Source organism: Sus scrofa, chromosome 1, assembly GCF_054392235.1.
Source record: "Sus scrofa isolate SSC_HxYL_T2T_F1_AM1 chromosome 1, Sscrofa_HxYL_maternal_Yorkshire_Landrace_v2.0, whole genome shotgun sequence".
Lineage (NCBI taxonomy): Eukaryota > Metazoa > Chordata > Mammalia > Artiodactyla > Suidae > Sus > Sus scrofa.
Window position 1 is genome coordinate 175,233,018 of NC_139383.1, and position 22,898 is coordinate 175,255,915.

At 43.6% G+C, this 22,898-nt stretch overlaps 1 protein-coding gene across 4 annotated transcripts in view; it reads left to right on the top strand.

Moving 5' to 3' along the window:
* The window catches only part of MAP2K1 (mitogen-activated protein kinase kinase 1), an 87,476-nt gene that overhangs the window by 41,424 nt on the left and 23,154 nt on the right, over window positions 1–22,898 (top strand). For 2 of the 4 annotated variants that reach the window (NM_001143716.2, XM_084974954.1), the window contains 2 exon segments: window positions 9,510–9,587; window positions 10,171–10,222. In NM_001143716.2, coding sequence (NP_001137188.2) covers window positions 9,510–9,587; window positions 10,171–10,222 — 130 coding nt within the window. 4 annotated transcript variants of the gene reach the window in all.

A 22,898-nucleotide genomic window follows, 5' to 3' on the forward strand; every position in this document is an offset into this window, starting at 1 on the left:
AATCTACTAGATAGTGATTGAGGCTCTATTTCCATCGTTGATGGCCAGAATTTCAAAGTCAGAGGCTGGCTCTATGATTGCTATTTTTTCTGTCCCCAGTAGGCAGCATGGCACGGGGGGCTTTGAAATCTGAGATGTTTGTTCTTTTTTTTTTTTTTTTTAATGGCAGCACCTGCAGGGCATATGGAAGTTCCCGGGCTAGGGGTTGAATTGGAGCTGCAGCTGCTGGCCTGCCCCACAGCCACAGCAATGCAGGAGCTGAGTTGTGTCTGAGACCCACGCTACAGCTTGTGGCAGCACTGGGTCTTTAACCCACTGAGCAAGGCCAGGGATCAAATCTGCATTCTCACAGATACTATGTTGGGTTCTTAACCCACTAAGCCACAGTGGGAACTCCCATGAGATGTTTATTCAGATCTCCCTTCTCCACAAAAATCTAGGTGGACGCCTTGTCTCATTTGCCATTGTGTCTCCAAAACCATAGCAGGTGCTCAATAATTGTTTACTGATTGTCACCTTCTTGTCATGACTTTGGGCAAGCTTATCTATCTTCCTAATTCTGAGTTTCCTCATCTGTGAAATGACCATTATTCCCCCTGCTTTGTTGTGATGAGGATTAATTAAGATATGTAAGTCTGCCAGCATGCTGCCTGACTCAAAGCATATCTTCTGAAAACATTAGCTCTTGCTTTATTCTTGTGGGGCCTGATGGTTCAGAGACAAGGGCTGACATGTTTGAGTCTATACACTTTGTGGTGCTTCGCTTTCTGTCCAACCTAGTGTCCCTCAGCAACCTTTCCTCTTCCTTTTTGATGCTATAGATCTCTCACCTCTGGAATGAGAGCCCAGTGCTTGATCTTAATGAATTCCAGCGGGACCCTCCTAGGAGGTTTGTCCCTTGCTGGTGCCCCCCCATTATTTTGAACATCTCTTCATTTTAATGATCAAGAAGTGCTGGAGTTCCCGTCGTGGCGCAGTGGATAACGAATCCGACTAGGAACCATGAGGTTTCGGGTTCGGTCCCTGCCCTTGCTCAGTGGGTTAACATCCGGCGTTGCCGTGAGCTGTGGTGTAGGTTGCAGACGCGGCTCGGATCCCGCGTTGCTGTGGCTCTGGCGGGTGGGCCGGTGGCTACAGCTCCGATTCAACCCCTAGCCTGGGAACCTCCATATGTCGCGGGAGCGAGCCAAGAAATAGAAACAACAACAACAACAACAAAAGACAAAAAAAAAAAAAAAAAAAAAAGTGCCATACACAGTATTGCAGGCATATAATAATTTCTGTGGTGCCATATGGAACATAGATTCTGGTGTCTTCTGTGTATCTGAAGGCCACTGAGAAAGCTCTCATTCCTTTTTGCTTCAAGGAGAGTGAAGCAGTCTCTGTGGGAAGCATGTGAATGTTTCTATCGTGGTCCTAGCCTAGGCCTGGGGTGCTTTTAAAATTTTTCTTTCGGCTGCTTCCAAGGCATGTGGAAGTTCCCAGGCCAGGGATCAAACCTGCGCCGTAGCAGTGACATGGCTGGAGCCTTAATCTGCTGAGCCACATAGGAACTCCCCTGGGGTGCTGATTATTTTCTCCTTGGGTCTTAGACTTCCTACAGTGAAGTGGGCAGGGCATCAGGAGGGAGCTCTTCCTTATCCTTTGCATTTCTTGTGCTCTTTGTGCCCATAATGGTTGGCTTTCCAGCTTTTGCGCAAGAGTTGGATTAAGATGTGTGAATGGCCATGGAGGTCTTTGAAAACTAGAAGGAAAAGAAGGTGGAGGCGATGATGATCAACCATTGATAAAACAGGGAAGACCAGAGTAGCCTTCTTTCCTCTTGGGTCTTGCCAAGATAACAGAAGACGGGTGGTGGTGTGGCTAGACATAATAGTAATTAGCTATCACACCTTCTACTGCTTGAGTCCTTTTCCCATTATGTTGAGTTATTAATCACATCAGCCTGTCGTAGGAGGTACATTGACCTCCATTTTTCCCCCAAGACGGTAGATGAAGAGAGTAAGGTCTTGAGAGGTTTAGTAGTTAGTCTAAGTTGTATAACCAATAAGCGTCAGAACTGAACTCTAACCAATGTCTCTAGCCAGGTCCATTTCCTTTAAATTTTATACTCTTTCCATTATGCTATTAAGTCCTATACTCTCTTAGGATTTTCTCATCTCGGCAGAGAAATATTGGGCCAGATCTTTTCTAGGGACCCCATGCTAACATTCTGTGTTTCTGTGGTTTAGAGCCCTTGTAAGTATATCAGTGTGGGTTCAGCTTCACAAACACTTCTTTTAGTGCCTATCAGTGCAAGATGCCACATGTGCTCCCAAGGGTTTGGAGACATTGAGAGTAGTGTCTCTGTCCCCTAGAGCTGTTCAGAGGCTGGATGGTGTGCTCTAGGGCCTTCTCGAGTGAGGAGCGTTAGTGTGGCGATGAGAGCTTCTCAGCACCAGGTATGTGTCCTCTCATACCTGCTGTCTTCTGAACTGTCAGAAACTCTTTCCTGAGTAACCTCAAAGTTCTGTGCCACTCAGAATTCTCCCTTTAATAGGGAACCAGGAGGCTATTTCATAGGTTGGAAAGCCTAGGGTGCTTGCTTCAGAGGTTAGGATCAGGCCTCAGACATTGATAGGCAGTGGCCTATCCATTTATTCAGACCCTGCTGGAACCCCTTTTATTGGCCTTCTATGGCCTCTTGCCATGTGGAGTTCAGTCTCTCTTTTGTCTTAAATTGGCCTGTGTTGAGGTTTCCTCATTCTAGAATCCTTCTTTCTTCACTCTGGATTCAGAGATACTGATTGCAGCTTTGTGCTCCGTACCCTCGTCCAGCCTTTTGCTTCTGGAAGAGATGATGCAGGACGTGACAAGGGTAGGTTTCCCATTTTCTTGGCCCATTTCCAGTACCAGCAGGTCAGTTGTTCTCCCCCATGGATTTGGCTCTGTGGGGATGGTGGGATCCTCCCACATAAGTTCCCGAAGCAGAAGGTATCTTTGGAATTACCCTGGGGAGCCTGAGCCTGGAAAACGGCAGTCAGAGGCTGGATGGGTTAAAACCTTTTTTTTTTTTTTTTCTTTCCTGTCTTTTAGGGCCACACCCGAGGCACATGAAGGTTCCCAGGCTAGGGGTCTAATCGGAGCTGTTGCTGCCGGCCTACGCCACAGCCACAGCAGTGTAGGATCTGAGCCGCATCTGTGACCTACACCACAGCTCACAACAATGCCGGATCCTTAACCCACCGAGCAAGGTCAGGGATTGAACCTGCTTCCTCATGGATGCTAGTCAGATTTCATTTCTGCTGAGCCATGACGGGAACTCCCAGGTCAGAACTTTTTTGAGGGCCGAACACAGTATCTGGTACCATTAGCTGCCATGTGTTGAATGGCTAAATGAGGGAGGCCTGGATGGGGAAGACCGTGGTCAGGCCTGGGGCTCAGCAAGAGAAAGTTAGGGCCCTCTGTTCCTGGGTATCCATAGGCCCGGGGTTTGGGGGGGGTGGGGGTGGGGGCGGCTGGAATCATCTGTTAATACTAGTGGAGCAGGAGTTCCCGTTGTGGTGCAGTAGAAACGAATCTGACTAGGAATCATGAGGTTGCGGGTTCGATCTCTGGCCTTGCTCAGTGGGTTAAGGATCTGGTGTTGGCATGAGCTGTGGTGTAGGTCACAGATCTGGCCCGGATCTGGTGTTGCTGTGACTCTGGCATAGGCCGGCAGCAACAGCTCTGATTAGACCCCTCGCTTGGGAACCTCCATGTGCAGTGGGTGCGGCCCTAAAAAGGCAAAAAAAAAAAACAAAAACGCTAAAAAAACAAACTAGTGGAGCAGCTCAGAGCTGCCAGAGACGGGACCCTGTAAGGAAGCAGTTGTGGCCTGAAGTCCAAGCAGCTGTGCTCCAGAGTAGCTTTGTGCTCTAGGTCTGGACACTTTCACCCCGTCCTTGTGCCTGAGCAGGCCCTCCTGCACTAGCTGCCTGTGACAGGAAGACTGTCTCACTGCTGGCTGCCACTTCTCTTTGGGAATTTCTGCTTTGTCTCAGCTTCCACATTTCAAAGGTGTTGTCATGAAGAGCTCTGGTCATTAGCCGTATCCTAGTGTCTGGGATTCTTTGGTCTTCTTTGTGTCCATCTTTGCACGATGTTCTTTGTTATTAACACCCCCCGCCAACACTTTATTATGAAAAATTTCAAAAATACAGAAAGTTGTAGGAATTGTGTAATGTACACTCTAAACCTACCACCTAGATTCTACCATTAACATTTTGGTACATTTGCTTTACCACATACAATCCACTTATCCATTGTTCAGTTTATTTTTTTGGGTGGATTTTAAAGTAAATTTGTCATCAGTGTGCATTGAACCCTGTCTTCAGTGCACTTGGCCAGGGGCTGACCTTTCTTAGAAATAAGCTGTGTTTGCACTGCTGAGCCTGAATTTTGAGACCCAAGAGGTAAGTGGATACACCCCAATCAGAACAGGAATGTTCTTATCTCTGGGGAGGTAGATTCTTACTCAGGTGGTAGCTGAGCAACCAGAGAGCTTGGGTCTCAAGGTTGATGTTTCTCAGGCAGGAGTGAAAGCTTTTGAGCTCTTTTTTTCTTTTTCATAAAGCATTTGTCTCTTCTATAGAAAACCTTCACAAAAGCACCACCGACTTAGTTAATAATTGGCTTCTAAAAATAAGCACAATTTCAGCAGCTTTAGTCGGTGAAGGCAGGTCCTTGGCAACAGTGAAGTAGAATTAAAAGGCTGTGAGGTGAGTCGCCAGCAAGGCTAGGTGATCCTGATTATGGTTCACGCTTCTTGAATGTGGCTAATCCCATTGTTCACACTGTAACTCTGCTTGTAGCTCAGAAGGAGGTTAAAGGGAAAAGAGCCAGGGTTTCTTTGTTTTTAACAGAAGTGTTTACCACCACTCCCAGGGAAAATGTAAACCAATACAGTTAACTGGGCTGCCCTCTGGCCTGGCTGTGGAACCTGAGAACCACAGGGCTAGCTCTTGCGCCTCCTTTGCTTCAGATTTTGACGGAGTTGCCCTGTTACCTAGGTTTAAGTGTATAGTTCTCCCAGATAATTAGGCAAATTCATTTAAACAAAGGGTCTGAAACTGCAGTGAATTGAAAACAAAATAGAATTGGCTCAGAAACTTTCTACACTGGAGTCCCTGTTCCTGTCAGGAAGGGAAATTGAGAGGTGTGGTGGCATTTCTAGGAGCCTGTTGACTTGGGTGTGGTTACCTAGGCTGTGATACTGTCCTGATTTGGCCACCAGGGGCCTGTGGCATTGTAAAGGCAGCCAGGCTCAATGGATGACTCAGACCTCAGCCTGGGTAGGGCCCTACCAGGGCTCTTGGAAAATTAGTGTGTTCACAGGGAACTTCTTTCTGGCTCTGATGAATAATTCCACTCTCAGAGCCATGTGGAGATTATGGCACATTTGATTTTAGGTTGAATTTTGGAATCCTCCCTGTGCTCCTTGATTGACTGACCCAGCATTAGGTAGTGGTGCTGGGGAGTTTATTATGGCGAAAAGTCTAACATAGTCAGAGGTGTTAGTGTGCATTTGACCTCACACCCGTACAGCTTGCTTTTTCCATCAGCATCTGTGATCCAGAGTTGACCTATGATAGAAAGCCATTTGGCATTGGTCCAAACTATGCTTTTCATAAGCGTAGAATTTTTAAGTTGATAATTTATTTTTAGTATTGATTTAGTTGACATTTCCCAAGAGGTCTGTATCTCAGAAGGAGTATTACTAATTTTCTTACCTCCCTTAGAAAGAAAGCGGCATTGTATCTGCCTAACAATGCCTTTGCACAAAATGGGTGCTTAGTAATTATTTGTTAATTGATTTACAGATTTAATTCTACACTCTCATAAACGGGTGTAGTGATTTTAAAAGGTAAATATTTATTCATTGTAGAAAAATTATAAACTACAAAAATGTACAAAGAGGAAACTGTCACACAGCAAAAATCTCTGTTGATCTTATTGTCTAGACTGGAAATAACCATTCGTAACATTTTTTCTTTTTAGGGCCACACCTTGGGCATATGGAAGTTCCTGGCCTAGGGCTTGAATTGGAGCTGCAGCTGCCAGCCTATGCCACAGCAAGGCCAGATCCTAGCAGCCTCTGTGACCTACACTGCAGCTTGCAGCAGCACTTGATCCCAACCCAGTGAGTGAGGCCAGGGATCCAGCCCACATCCTCATGGTTACTAGTCAGGTTCATTACCACCGAGCCATAATGGGAGCTTCATCCATCATTTTTGATATTCTAGTTTTGTTGACTATACGCACACTTTTTTTTTTTTTTTTTTTTTTTCTTTTTCGGCTGCAGCTAGGGTATATGGAAGTTCCTGGGCCAGGGAGCCAATCTGAGCTATAGCTTTGACCAATGCCACAGCTGTGGCAACTTTGGATTGTTAACCCAGTGCACTGGGCTGGGGATTGAACAGGCACCTCCATAGAGACAAGCCAGATCTGTAACCCACTGCGCTGCAAGCAAGAACCCCACATTTTTAAAATTTTTATCAAAATATGTGGGAGTTCCTGTTGTGATTCAGCAGGTTAAGAACCCGACGCAGGGTCCGTGAGGAGCAGGTTGGCTCCCTGGTCTTGCTCAGTGGGTTAAGGATCTGGTGTTGCTGTGAGCTATGGTGTAGGTTGTAAATTCAGCTCAGATCTGGCATTGCTATGGCTGTGTTATAGGCCGGTAGTTGCAGCTCTTATTTGATCCCTAGCCTGGGAACTACCATATGCTGCAGGTGCAACCCTAAAAAGAAAAAAACTGTGATCATATTCTATCCTTCTTTTGCTTATCATTTTATGCATTGTTCTACAAACTTACATTGCATAGTTACAGCGTGGAGGCTGGGTGGTTTTGGAGGCAGGGGGTCTATGGGAACATCTCTCTGTTTATCCTACCCAGATCTCATCACCTCCAAGGCTCAGTTTCCGGGTCACTCTTGTTGTGAGCCCTTTCCTTGGCTGAAGTGTCAGGGAATTGCGTCCTCCTTTGAGTACCTGTAGGAACACATGCTCTCTTCATTCAGCTCTTTCTTCCCTGCCTTGTTTCAGAGGAGGAAATTTAAGGTGCCTTGCCTCTTTGTGAGTATGTTCTGTCTCTCCAAGCAGAGTATATATATATTTTTTGTACTTATAGCTTTTTCCATTCCTGGTTTGTCACATATCCCAGTGCCTTACACAGAAGTAATAAGGATTACTTCCCACTGTGGTGCAGTGGGTTAGGGATGCAGCATCATCTCTTTGGTGGTGTGGGTTTGGTCTCAGCCTAGTGCAGTGGCTTGAGGATGCGGTGTTGCCACAGCTGTGGTGTGAGTCCCAGCTGCAGCTTGAAGTTGATCCCTGCCTGGGACTTTCCATGTGCCATGGGTTTGGTCATTAAAAAAAAAAAAGCGGAGTTTCCATCGTGGCTCAGAGGTTATCAAACCTGACTAGCATCCATGAAGCCTCGGGGTTCGATCCCTGGCCTCGCTCAGTGGGTTAAGGATCTGGTGCTGCAGTGAGCTGTGGTGTAGGTTGCAGATGTAGCTTGGATCCAGTGTTGCTGTGGCTGTGGCATAGGCCGGCGGCTACAGCTCCGATTAGACCCCCTAGCATGGGACCCTCCATATGCCCTAAAAAGACAAAAAGGCCAAAAAAGGGGGGGGGGGATTAATAGATGATAGTTGGTGATGGGACCTGCCCAGGGTAGACAGGATATTTTAGAAAATCTGAGTTTGTAGGAATTACCTCTACTTCCAGGGTAATTTTCTATTGCAACGGATAATTAGCTATACCTAAAAACGATAGATGCAGGGACCTGTTTCTGTGTCAGTACATGGAGGCTCCTTGAGTGAGCATTTTTTCAAGATCTTAGACTAAAATGTAGACTCCATGAACGGGAAGGCCTTTGATCCCTGCAGGGACTGGCTTTGTCCCACACGTGTGTCCCTCTTGCATGCTCCCTTTCCACCACCTCTGCCCGGGATCCCAGCTCATGTTGTCTTCCCCAGTCAGCTCCTTGCTAATCTCCTAGTCTCTTTCTCTCAGCTGCTATATTTGTGTAGCTTTCATCTGCCTCTGTCAAGTCTCACTTCCTCAGTGAGGCTCCGTAATCTGGCCACAGATGGCCATTTCCAGCCTGATCCATCTCCACATTTCTTCATACACCTGCAGTGAATGAACCCCATGTCATCCCAGGAGGATTAAGCAATCTAATACTTCTCTGCTTTGATCTTGTTCTTTTCTCCCCTTGCTCCTCTCTTCCAGGTATAAAAGTCATAACTCATTCTTTGGGTCAGGTTTCAGTGCAAATACTATCTTCTAAGTAAAGTCAAATTTCTCCCTTCTTCTACCTGCATGTAGCACTTTTATTATACATTTATTCTGTTTTATTATAATTTATTGAGTTGTATATCTTCCCTACTAGATTGTAAACTCGCTGAGGACAAAAACAAGGTCTTTTTTTGTATCTCTATCCCCTAGAGAACTTAACACAGTGCATGGGAGTTCCCGTCGTGGTGCAGTGGTTAACGAATCCGACTAGGAACCATGAGATTGCGGGTTTGATCCCTGGCCTTGCTCAGTGGGTTGAGGATCCGGCGTTGCCATGAGCTGTGGTGTAGATTGCAGACGTGGCTCGGATCCTGCATTGCTGTTGGCTGTGGTGTAGGCTGGCAGCTATAGCTCCGATTTGACCCCTAGCCTGGGAACCTCCATATGCTGTGGGAGTGGCCCAAGAAATGGCAAAAAGACAAAAAAAAAAAAAAAAAAAAAAAAGATATCTGAGGTGAATGATTTTTTTCTATGGCATTTTTCTTTGTATTTTATTAAATATAATTTGTTAGGATAATGTCAAATGCAAGTTGTGACTTAAACGGTGGTGATAAAATGGCAAGCCTCTATTGAGCCCTTACTATGGGGTGGACACTGTTCTAAGGGCTTTATATGTATCAGCTTGTTTAATACTTATAATAGTCATATGATTATTTTGATAGCCTTATAATTATTATCACCCCCCGCTTTTCTTTTGGCCACACCTATGACATGTGGAAGTTCCCAGGCCAGGGATCAAACCCAAGCCACAGCAGTGACAACCAGATCCTTAACCTGCTAGGTCACTGGGGAACTATCACTCCCTTTTTACGAGTTGAGTAACTTGATCAAAGTCCACTAGATAGTCAATGACAGCATTGGGATGCAAGTTTAGAGTTTGCCCTTAGAGCCTGCACTCCTAACTGCTGCTGTGTTCTATCAGTTCCCTATAGCGAACCACTGAATCAGTCATTTGACCACTGATTTAGTAATTGTTTAACGATTATTCATAGGATTTGAGTTACTAGTCATTTGTCGGCTCCCACAATGTTTTGCATTCATGTCTTATTTGCTCTCTGGAACAAACCAAAGGGTACCCTTCTAGGAGGATTTATCATGGGTGAGATTTTACTTTCTTGCTGAAGTTTAACACTTGAAAGAAGGGTTAGAAACAATGTTACTAAATGGGCTGGTATTCTTGTTCATAGGATGGGGGTTCCTTGGATCAAGTCCTGAAGAAAGCTGGAAGAATTCCTGAACAAATTTTAGGAAAAGTTAGCATTGCTGTGAGTATATTGAGTTTTTCTTCCAAGTCCCCTCATTGATAAGGTGAATTGGTAGGAAATGGACAAGGAGGAAAGTAGGAAGTCAGCAAAAGGAAGATTAGTGAGAAAAGTGGAGTTTCTCACTAGAATTTTCCCTATCTAGATTCTAGATATACTATTCCCCCCATCTTTCACTCTTTGAATCTAGAAAAGTAACTTTCTCCATATTAAAATTTGTGTCTTGAAAAATAGAATGGGGTATCCCAGAAGAATTCCCATTTGTGGTATCAGAAAGCCTTTTTAAAAAAAATACTGAAGATTTAGAAAAAATGAATTCAAGCAAAGTGCTTTTTTGTTGAAGTTGTCTAAATTTGCAGTAATCAATTTTGCTTAAAAATCGTACTCTACATACCATTTTAAAAAGACAGTGTCTTCATAAAGTGGGTTAAAAAAATCAAACAAAAGAAAAATATAAAAAGGCAAGAAGGCAAATTTGTGATATTAGTGGAAATATTTTTCAGATCATTTTAAAATAAACAGTGGAGTATTCTTTTCTAAACAGCACTATTCCAGCTTCCATCTTTTTACATTTCCTTTCTCCTAGGTAATAAAAGGTCTCACATACCTGAGGGAGAAGCACAAGATTATGCACAGAGGTAAGATATTACTTGCTAGTTATGTTTTGGATTTTAGCTGAGCTGTAAAAGTTGTTGCATCCTCTTTTGTGTTTTTCTTTGGTATGCCAGCCATTTAATAGTATTTACATTTTTTACCACAACTTTTTGACTGCTTTTAGTTTGATGTCTGGAGTAGCAAGAACCACGCCACCCTCTTGGAGTTCCCATTGTGGCTCAGTGGGTTAAGAACTCGACTAGTATCCACGAGGGTGTGGGTTCGTAATCTGTGGCCTTGCTCAGTGGGTTAAAGGTTCTGCGTTGCCGTGAACTGTGCTGTAGGTCTCAGATGAGCTCTGATCCTGTGTTGCTGTGGCTATGGCCGGCAGCTGAGCTTCAATTCGACCCCTAGCCTGGGAACTTCCATATGCCGTGAATACAGCCCTAAAAAACCAAGAAAACAAAAACAACAACAAAAAAAGATCACCCTCTTTTTGGTATGTAGTCTGCCTGTTACCTGACGCTGTGACATTTGTAGTCGCCCAGTAGGCACAGGCAAGATCCCCATCTGGAACTTAGTTACCCATCCCCCAGTACCACTGGACTCGATTGTGCTTAGGCCCACAGTTGTGACTAACTGACTGGATATGAGTTTGATTATAAAAGAAGTTCTGGCTTCTTTTAATAGAGGTAGACATACACTTACCATAGAACCATACCATTCTTAGATATTTATTCATGATAAAGTAAAACATGTGTCCATACAGTCTTATATACAAATGTTTAAAGCAGCTATACTCATAGTAGAAACAACTGAAATGTTCTTCAACAGGTAAGGAGATAAACAGATTACAGTATATCCGTACAATAGAATATTATTCAGCAATACAAATGAACATGATACTGACACATGCAATTTTTTTATTGGAGTGTATTTGATTTGCAATGTTGTGTTTATTTCTGCTGTATAGCAAAGTGATTCAGTTATATGTTGGTATATATATTATATTCTTTTCCATTATGGCTTACCGCAGGATACTGAAATTATTACCTGTGCTATACATAGGACCTTGTTGTTTATACATTCTATATATAATAGTTTGTATCTGCTATTCCCAAAATCCCAGTGCATTCCTCCTCCATCCTCCCTACCTCTTGGCAACCACAAGTCTATTCTGTCTGTGAGTCTGTTGCTGTTTCCTTTTTTTTTTGTGTTTTTGCCTTTTCTAGGGCCGCTCCAGTGGCATATGGAGGTTCCCAGGCTAGGGGTCTAATCAGAGCTGTAGTAGCCGGCCTACGCCAGAGCCACAGCAATGCGGGATCCGAGCCACATCTGTGACCTACACCACAGCTCACGGCAACGCTGGATCCTTAACCCACTGAGCAAGGCCAGGGATCGAACCTGCAACCTCATGGTTCCTAGTTGGATTCGTTAACCACTGAGCCATGACGGGAACTCCTGCTGTTTCTTATGTAAGTTCATTTGTGCCATATTTTATTTTTATTGATTGATTGATTGTCTTTTTAGGGCTGCACCCACAGCATATGGAAGTTTCCAGGCTAGGTGTCAAACAGAGCTATAGCCACCAGCCTATGCCACAGCTATGCCAGATCCGAGCCGCGTCTGCAACCTACACCACAGCTCACGACAACGCCACATCTTTAACCCACTGAGCAAGCCCAGGAATCGAACCTGTGTCCTCATGGATATTAGTCGGGTTCGTTGCTGCTGAGCCATAGCAGGAACTCCCTGTGCCATATTTTAGATTCCATGTATAAGTGATATATCATATAATCTTTGTCTTTCTCCTTCTAATTTATTTCACTTAGTATGGTAATTTCTATGTTGCTGACGTGTGTTGCTGCCAATGGCACTATCTCATTTTTAAAATTTTTTTAAAAATTATAATTGATTTACATTGTTTCATCAATTTTTGCTGTACAGCAAAGTGACCCAGTTATATACATTTATATACATTCTTTTTCTCACATTATCCTCCATCATGTTCCATCAAAAGTGATTAGATATAGTTCCCTGTGCCTCACAGCAGGATGTCATGCTTATCCACTCCAGATGCAATAGTTTGCATCTACTATCCTCAAACTCCCAGTCCATCCCACTCCCTTTTGGCAACCACAAGTCTGTTCTCCAAGTCTATGAGTTTGTTTCTTTGCTGTAGAAAGATTCAGCACAGATCTATAAAGGCAGAAAGATCAGTGGTTGCCTGAGGGTTTAGGGAGAGATTAACCTCAAAGAGGCATGAAGAAACTTTTTGGGGTAATGAAAGATTGTATCTTGATTGTGGTGGTAGATAACATGGGTATATGCATTTATCAAAAATCAAACTTTCAGAGTTCCTGTCGTGGCGCAGTGGTTAGCGAATCCGACTAGGAACCATGAGGTTGCGGGTTCGGTCCCTGCCGTTGCTCAGTGGGTTAACAATCCAGCATTGCCGTGAGCTGTGGTGTAGGTTGCAGACGTGGCTTGGATCCTGCGTTGCTGTGCTCTGGCGTAGGCCGATGGCTACAGCTCCAATTGGACCCCTAGCCTGGGAACCTCCATATGCTGTGGGAGCGGCCCAAAGAAATAGCAAAAAGACAAAAAAAAAAAAAAAAAAAATCAAACTTTCCACTAAAACGTTTGAATTTTACAGTAAATAAGTTCACGTCAATAAATAAAAATTAAATTAAATTTAAAAAGAAAAGAAAAGGAAGTTCCCATGTGACTCAGCAGGTTAAGGATCTGGTGTTGTCACTGCTGCAGCTCAGCTCACTTCCGTAGTGTGTGCATTCAGTTCTAGCCTGGGAATCTTCACATGCTGCAGCCATTAAAAAAAAAAAGGAAGAAGAAGCCAGAGGAAAGACAAATGGAAAACACAGTTTTCTTGGCTATGTCCTTTCAACTGTAGTGTGCTAATAGTGACAGGTATAAGCAGGGAGGGCTGAGGAGGAGAAGAGTGGACTGGTGGAACTGACTGGCCCAGCTTATGAGCCACTATATATTAAGTGATACATTTTAAATTTAAAAATAGGTACTGTTTATTTAATTTTTTAAAATTATAAAATATAAATAACAGGGACTTCTTATTGTGGTAAAGCAGAAACAAATCCAACTAGTATCCATGAGGATGTGGGTTTGATCCCTGAGCTCACTCCACTCAGTGGTTAAGTATCTGGCATTGCTGTGAGCTTCGGTGTAGGTTGCAGACACAGCTTGGATCTGGCATTGCTGTGGCTGTGGCTTAGGCCGGCAGCTACAGCTCCTATTGGACCCCTAGGCTGGGAACTTCCATGTGCCTTGGGTGCGGGCCTACCAAATGCAAAAAAAAAAAAAAAAAGAAAAAGAAAAAAAGGAAAAAAAATACACACACACAACATAAAATTTATCATTTTTAACCTTTTTACATTACAGCTCAGTGACATTAAGTACATATACATTGTTAAGCAATCACGAATACCATCAGCACCATGTTGTTGAGATATCAGTTTTGCTTTAATCTGTAGACTTGAGGTCATCCTACTGAAAATCCCAGTAGCCTTTGTAGAGTTGACAAATTGTTTCTAAAATTTATATGGAAATACAAAGGACCTAGAATAGCCGAAACACCTTTAGAAGGAAAAACAAAGTTGAAAGTCTTAGACTACCTGATTTAAAGGTTTATTATATAGTAATCAAGAGTGTTATATTGATGTGAAACTAAGCATAATAGATCAAATAAAACAGAATGAAGAATTTAGAAATAGATACATACATACACAGTACTGAGTTTTTGGCAAAGATTCCTTGGTAGTTCAATAGAAGGAGAAGAATCTTTTCAACAAATGGTATTGGAACAATTGGGTATCCATATGCCCCACAATGAACCTCTATCTAATCACCTCACACCATATACAAAAATTAACTCTCAAGTAATTTTTAACTTTAATGTAGGAGTTAAAACTATAAACCTGGAGTTACTGTCATGGCTCGGTGGAAACAAATCTGACCAGCGTCCATGAGGACGCAGGTTCAATCACTGGCCTTGCTTAGTGGGTTAAGGATCCAACATTGCCGTGAGCTGTGGTGTAGGTTGCAGACATGGTTTGAATCTGGCGTTTCTGTGACTGTGGCGTAGGCTGGTGGCTACAGCTCTGATTTGATCCCTAGCCTGGGAACCTCCATATGCCATGGGTGCAGCCCTAAAAAGACAAAACAAACAAACAAACAAACAAAAAAAAGCCCAAAAACCGGAAACAAAAACTATAAAACTATAGCACTTCTAAAAGAAAACACAGGAGACTTAGTGACTTTAGTTTTAAAATGGGATACAAGAAATTCCTGTTGTGGCTCAGCAGGTTAATGACTGGACCATGTCTCTGTATGGATGTGGGTTCAATCCCTGGCCTTGCTCAATGGGTTAAGGGTCTGTTGTTACCACAGGCTGTGGTGTAGTTTGCAGGTGCTCTTCGGATCTGGTGTTGCTGCGGCTATGGCTGTGGCCGGCAGCTGCAGCTCTGATTTGACCTCTAGCCTGGGAACCTCCATATGCCGAGGTCTGGCCCTATAAAGCAAAAAATAAATTAATTAATTAAAAAAAATAAAAAATGGGTAAAAGATTTGAACAGCCACTTTACTAAAGATGTGCAAATGGAAAGTAAGCACATGGGAAGATATTCAATATCTGTAGACAGTAGAGAAATATAAGTTAAAGCCACGGTGAGACACTGCTACATACCCATTAGAGTGTCTATAGAGACCAACTCTGTTATCAAGGATGTGGAGCAACTGGAACACTCAGACACTGTTGGTAGGAATGTGAAGTGGTACAGTTGTGTTAGAAAACAGCTTATCAGGGAGTTCCCCGTCGTCGTGGCGCAGTGGTTAACGAATCTGACTAGGAACCATGAGGTTGTGGGTTTGGTTCCTGCCCTTGCTCAGTGGGTTAACGATCCAGCGTTGCTGTGAGCTGTGGTGTAGGTCGCAGACGAGGCTCGGATCCTGCGTTGCTGTGGCTCTGGCGTAGGCCGGTGGCTATAGCTCCGATTCGACCGACCCCTAGCCTGGGAACCTCCATGTGCCGCGGGAGCGGCCCAAGAAATAGCAAACAAAAGACAAAAAAAAAAAAAAAAAGAAAACAGCTTATCAGTTTTAAAATGTTAAGCATGTATCTGTGATAAATTCAGCCTTCACTCCTAGGATTTTCCCTAAAGAAGAAGTGAAAAGCTCAGGGCCAATCAGGTCCTTAAACCTGAGCAAACCATTGATAAATGCAACAGAATGGGTCAATCTTAAAAGAATGATGCTGAGTGAAAACGTCAGACCGAAAAGAGCTATGTCATACTGTGTGGTTCCAGTTATATAATTCTAGAAATTGCAAACTAATCTGTAGTGACAAAATACAAATCACTAGTTGCCCAGGGAATCAAGGAAGGGGAGAAAGAAAAGAATTTCAAAGGAAGGTCAGGAAATTGTGGGGGTGATAGATATGTGTTTATAATCTTTTTTTTTTTTTTTGTCTTTTGTCCTTTTAGGGCCGCACCCAATGCATCTGGAGGTTCCCAGGCCAGGGGTCCAGTAGGAACTGTAGCTGCTGGCCTGTGCCAGAGGCACAGCAACGCCAGATCTGAGTTGTGTCTGCGACCTACACCACAGCTCATGGCAACACTGGATCCTTAACCCACTGAACAAGGCCAGGTATCGAACCGGCAACCTCATGGTTCCTAGTTGGAGTTGTTTCTGCTGCGCCACGATGGGAACTCCGTTATGTGTTTATAATCTTGATTGTGAGAGTGGACATATATATATTCATCAAACATACACTTTAGGTATATGGAGTTTATTGTATGAGAATTATATACCACTAAAGCTGTAAAAAGCCAAAAAGCAAAAAAAAAAAAAAAAAAAAAAAAAAAGTCAAGTTGCTGAAAAACAGTGATAGATATTCTTAAAAGCAACAGGGAAAAGGACAATCACTTTGGAAACAGTTTGGTAGTTTCTTTTAAAATTAAGCCAGGAGCTCCCATCTTGGTGCAGCGGAAACGAATCCAACTAGGAACCATGAGGTTGCTGGTTTGATCCCTGGCCTCTCTCAGTGGGTCAAGGATCCGGCATTGCTGTGAGCTGTGGTGTAGGTTTCATATGCGGTTCAGATCCCACATTGCTGTGGCTTTGGTGTAGGCTGACGGCTGCAGCTCCGATTAGACCCCTAGCCTGGGAACCTCCATATGCTGCAGGTGTGGCCCTAAAAAGACCAAAAAAAAAAAAAAAAAAAAAAATTTAAACCATACAGGAGTTCCTGCTGTGGCGCAAAGGAATTGGTGATGTCTCTATAGCCCCAGGATGCAGGTTTGATCCCCGGCCTGGCACAGTGGGTTAAAGGATCGGGTGTTACCATAGTTCTGGTGTACGTCACAATTGCAGCTTGGATCTGATCCCTGGCCTGGGAACTCCGTATGCCATGGGCAGCATCCCCTAAAAATAAAAAATTAAATTGAATTAAATTAAGCCATACAACCCATCAACTCTTCTCAGTACTGACCTAAGAAAAATGAAAACAGTTGTCCACACAAAGACTTGTGCCCAGATGTTCATAAGCCTTATGATAGCCTTAAACTAGAAATAAAATACTTATCATCAGATGAATAAGTAAATAAATTTTGATATATTCAAACAATAGTGTACAACCCAACAGTAAAAGTGAACAAATTGTTGATACAACTTTGACAAATATCTGAAACATTCGGAGTGCAAAAAGCCCTATACAAAAGAGTCCATATTATGAGGTTCCACTAGAACAGACTGGATTAATCCATAGTAACACAATAATAAAGTAGGTCCGTGGTTTCCTAAGGGTCTGGGGAACTGGAGTGGAGCATGAACTTCAGAGGAGCATGATGGAACTTGGGGAGTAATCAAAATGTTAAATCTTGATTTTGATGGTGGATTCACAGGAGTATAAGTTTTTCAAAATACATCAAACTCTGCACCTAACATGCAAAACTATAGAAAGCCTTCTACTTCGTAACTGCACTAGCTTCATTTTATCCTCTTTCCACTGACAATTAAGAAAGTGTCAATAGGAGTTCCCTTGTGGCACAACCCGTTAAGGATCTGGCATTGTCACTGCAGTGGCTTGGGTTGTTACCGTGGCTTGAGTTTGATCCCTGGCCTGGGAACTTCTTCATGCTGTTGGCATGGCAAAAAAACAAAAACAAAAAGTGTCAGTAGAAGGTATGGTATAACTTGAGGGGGGAGCAGTTTTCCAGCAGTTAGTTTATGGACCTGAATCTGTGTTTTTTTTAAAGATCTCTGAGTTTCATGTTGGAATATTTTAGTGTATTAATTTCTGGAAAATAAGATTAACTGCAAGGAGAGGAGGAATGAACATTTCTTGAGCATGAGGCGGTATTCTGAGGCTGAGAATGACATGTGATATCACTTAGAGGGACCTATGAAGTCAATGTTGTAGAAGGATTTGGTGGAGTAAAACTCTTGAATTCCATTCTATCTATAAAATGGAATCCTTTTGCCTATTTCTAGTTTGCTGGGAGGATTAATGAAATTACATATGGAAAGCAGCCCGCAATGTGTTTTGCACATAGAAGGACCTAACAAATGCTAATTGCCTTTCTTATTCATTTATATAAATTGAAAGGAAACTAAGATCCAGTGAGATTGAATTCGTTTTTTGAGCTGCATCTTTGCACCTTTGTTGTTGCCTTTCCTGGGCATCCTTACTCTTCCAATCCCCACACCACTCCCTCACACTCAGACCTTTGCTAGACTAAGTTTGTGTATCCTTTTCAAAGTACTGTGGCACCAAGGTTTGTGAATTAGCCAGTTAAAAGTTCAAATCCTGTCTCTTATAAACAGAGTGTATAAACTCTCTGGGTTATTTACTCATCAGTAAAATGAGGTTAATTCATGCTAGAGAGCAGCAGTTGCAAATTACATACTTCATATAGTCATGGAAATTAGTCTTGCTGAAAGTCCTTGATAAATGTTAGCTAATAGTCACAGTGTTACTGTTTAGCTCAGACGTCTTCTCTCAGAAGCTTTCCCATGAACCAACTCCTTCCCAAAATGGGTTAAATGTTCAGCCTCTGTATTCCTTTGGCACAGTGTCCATCCCTTTCTTGTAATAAATAAGGATCGTTGTTTATTGAGGACCTGTTAGGTGCCAAATGCTTTATTATGTGCTCTGTGCAACTTATTTAATGTTCCCAACAACCTTATGAAATAGGTATGTTTTTTCCTATTTTACTGATGTAGAAACCAAAGATCAGAGCTTTTATATGTCTCTCTCTCTCACTAGTTTGTGAGTTTCTTCAGACCAGGGAACATGTCTAATTCATCTTTGTGTTCCCAGTCACCAACATAATAGCAGACTACTAGCTCGTCCTTAAAGATCTGTTAAATGGGTGGATGTGTGATTAACTTGTGTCAGAACACATAGGAATCAACAGTGAAACTGGGCCAAGGACCCATGTCTCCTGCTCTTAACACAGTCTTGAATCTAGTCCTGGTTTTTTCTCTACCCTGTGCCTTCCCTGTACCATGCTCTGTTGTTGATGGAGACCTCACCTTATTTCCATTCCAAAGAGAAGATTTCAGCTCCTTCCTGGAGTGGCCAGCTTGCTTTCTCCTTCCACCTGGTGCTGCCCCCACTTTCCCAGGAATTTCTTTTCTGGCTCCACCATTTATTGCTCTTTGGCATCAAAGAGCTGCTTTGTGAGCCAAATGGGTCTCTGGACAGATGCCTTGGTGGAGAGTTGACTACTTGCCCAGCCTAGAAGGAAGAGTCACTAGAAGGACTTCTGCTCCAGTGAGCAGTGTGTCTGCAGGCAGGCCTGGCCTGGCCCCTCTGCTTTTCAGACTCCTACTGTTTGTGGGTCTTCTCCAGAAAGAACCCGGAAAGAATTTGCTGTAAGGCCTGGCCTGGGAAATGGTCTCTTGCACAATTAGATTCCTGAGCAAGAAGCTCAATGATTCCTGGAACTTAACTGTGAGAATGAGAGTGTCTCCCTGCCTCTGTCTTTAGGCTTCCTCACTGCCAGTAAGTTCTTCCTGTGCTCTAAATATATAAACATAAATATATAAATATATATAAACATCTTTCCTAATGATGTTTAAGTTTAAACTCCATCTCTTCTCATTCTGTCCTTGAGGAAAAATGGGAAATAGTAAGGAAACTTTTCTCTGCCTCTCTTCTTCTTCTTCTTTTTTTTTTTTTTTTTAATATTCTTGTTGATACTGATTTGCCGGGGATAGTGATTATTTCAGTTAGCTTTTGCTGTATAACAAACCACACCAACTCTTGTAGTTTTAAAACTACAGCAATTCTCTGAGTCTGCTGGGCCTTCCTCTTCATGTTTTCAGCCATCCTCGGCAGGGGCAGGGGCGGGGGGATGGTAGACCCTTGATTTCTTCCCATAATGATCTTAAGGGTTTCAGCAGCAAGAGAGGGTAACTCCAATATTCAAGCACGATTTAAATCTCTGCTTATGTGTGTGCGTGTGTGTGTGTGTGTACACATATATTTAATGTCCTCTTGGCTGAAGCAAGTCATGTGGTCAAGATTCAAAAAGTACAGAGGTGCATCTTGTTGGGAGGAGCTATAAAAATTATGTCTTGGGAGTTCCCGTCGTGGCGTAGTGGTTAATGAATCCGACTAAAAACCATGAGGTTGTGGGTTTGATCCCTGGCCTTGCTCAGTGGGTTAAGGATCCGGCGTTGCCATGAGCTGTAGTGTAGGTTGTAGATGCGGCTTGGATCCTGTGTTGCTGTGGCTCTGGTGTAGGCCGGCAGCTACAGCTCCGATTAGACCCCTAGCCTGGGAACCTCCATATGCCATGGGAGCGGTGCTAGAAAAGGCAAAAAGAAAAAAAAAAAAAATTGTGTTTTGACTGACTCTGCTACTTACTGTATAACCTTGGGCAAGTTATTTAGCTTAAAGTCTCAGGAAAATGGAGAAAATAGAGTCTACCAAAGGGTTGTGAGGATTAAAATAATGCCTACAAAGCACTTAGAATAGTGCTCGTTACATAGTAGATACTTAATATACCTTGGCTGCTGCTTAGTGCATGCATTAGGTTTTTGTGGGGTTTTTTTGTCTTTTGTCTTTTAAGGGCCATACTTGTGGCATGTGGACATTCCCAGGCTAAGGGTCTAATTGGAGCTACAGCTGCCAGCTTACACCACAGCCACAGCAACACCAGATCCGAGCCACATCTGCAATCTACACTACAGCTCACGGCAACGCCGGATCCTTAACCCACTGAGCAAGGCCAGGGATCGAACCCGCAACCTCATGGTTCCTAGTCGGATTCGTTTCCACTGTGCCGTGATGGGAACGCCACACGAATTAGATTTTTTATGATTGCCAACAATAGAAATCAGCCTGACTGGGTTTAAGCTTCTCAAAATGTATTCTTTGGAAGGATTTGGGGACAGTATAGATAAGCCCTTGAAAAGCTGAACCCATAGACTTTGGTGGAGCAGGGACCAGGGAGGGCTGCTCTGGTTGGGAGGCTGGATCACTCTGCAGAAAAGCAGTTGTCGAAGTCCACAGGGTTGCTGCTACTGGGCTACTTGGCCCTTCTTAGCCTCAGTGTGGGGTGTGCTGTAGGCTCAGCCATCGCCCAGAGTCCACCATCAGTGCCTCTGAAGCACACACTTCTACAACAGTCGTGCAGGTATCGAAGGACCCCATCCCTTCCTGCCGGGCGCAGGAGGGGAGGGCGGTAAGGGGTAGGTGTGTTGGCACATCCGTGTGCAGAGGTGACAGGATTTTAAGTTATTAGCTTGAAAATGATACCTGGGTGTGCTCTTTTCTGAGTAAAACTAATGAACAAACATAACTTACAGCAAAGTTACTCTACATTGCTTTTCAAAACATTTGCTTGCAGGATTTTTTCTTTCTTTCTTTTTTTTTTTTTTTCTTTTTGCCATTTCTTGGGCCGCTCCTGTGGCATATGGAGGTTCCCAGGCTAGGGGTCGAATCAAAGCTGTAGTCGCCGGCCTACACCACAGCCACAGCAACGTGGGATCTGAGCCGCGTCTGCAACCTACACCACAGCTCATGGCAACGCTGGATCCCCAACCCACTGAGCAAGGCCAGGAATGGAACCCGAAACCTCATGGTTCCTAGTTGGATTTGTTAACCACTGAGCCGCGATGGGAACTCCCAGGATTTTTCATATACAATTTCTCATAGAATCTTCAAAAAGACAAGCAAATTATATCAATTTAATTCAGACTTTTTTCGGAGGGTAGAAATATGTCAGTGATACAAATTAGGCACACCTGCGCTTACTAATTTTTTAATTGAGAGGAAGTACGATAATGGTATTTGGGCGGAGACTGTTTTCAGGTGCCATTTAGGAGTTCCCACTGTGGTGCAACAGGATCGGTGATGTCTGCAGCGCTGGGACACAGGTTTGATCTCCAGCCTGGCACACTGGTTTAAGGATCTGGTTTGCCACAGCTGCGGTTGGGATGGTTGGGATCTGATCCCTAGCCTGGGAACTCCTTATGCTGAGGGGCAGCCAGAAAAGAAGAGGAAAAGAAAAAAGTACTAAATCAGGTGCCCTTTAGGTACTGTTTTTCCAACTGGTAGTAGCCTCTTGAAAGTTTTCTTTCTTTGTGTGTGTCCTGGTCCTAGTGAACGACATGCCATGGTGTGCATGTGGGGAACTGTCCTGTGTTTCTAATGTGTCCACACTAGATGGGAACCTAGAGATTAGTAGGGTCTCACCCTCATTCCTGAAGTGACTGGTCTCTGCCACCGTGGAGCAGGACTTCTTGGCAAGACAAGTGCAGCTTATATTTCCCATGTCTGAAGATCTAGCCAGCTATCCTGGATTTCATTCACAGTGAACCGAGCCACTGTGATCTGTCATGGTGTGTGCAGACGTTGCATTCTCTTACCCTTTGGTATTCCAAGGGAGCAGCAGTCTGTGGTTCAGCCTGGTGTACGTGGTTTACAGGCTGTGCGTCAGGGTGTGGGGGTAGACCTGTGATCCTTCTGGGAGTGTGAGTTTTCTCTGAAATCTCTGGGTGACATTCTGGTGGATGGCCATGGGTAGGTTCATGCACGTCTTCCGCCATGTTTATTTGCCCTTCTCCTCAGAGTTGCTTCCCCTATCTAAGAAAAGTAATGCATGTTGTAAAATATTTATTGAATGCCTGTCAAATGCAGGGTACGGGGTGAATCCTTACAGAGGGCATAAAGATAGTTCATCAATGAACTGTTTCCTCCAGGAACTTAGAGTCTAACAAAGGAAAAGAGACGTAGCTGTGAATGATTCTCATGCATGGTGGAACACAGTGTCATTGTTTTGTGTAAGAATTGCCATCTTGCCAATAGTCAGGTAGCATCTGATGTGATATAATTAGTCAGGATTCTTTGGCTGCATCAGAAACCTAACTCAAGCTTACTTAATCAAAACAGGGAATGATTGGTGTGAGTTATCAGGAGGTCTGAATACAGGGATGAATATGGGGTTGAAATGATAGTCTCAGGACTCTGCTTACCTCTTGGCTTTAATCCTCCTTACGTGGGCTTCCTTTTCAGTCAGATTGTCTTCACTGGGGGCAGCGTGGACCTCACTAGCCCAACACTTCTAGTCCTTAGTGCTCCACAGCCCTGCAAGGGCTCTGCCCACCCTCCCCAGCACCTAGGTCAGTGCTTGAACCACTGGTTGGCTCTGCTTGGAGAACCCATCCAGGCCTGGACCA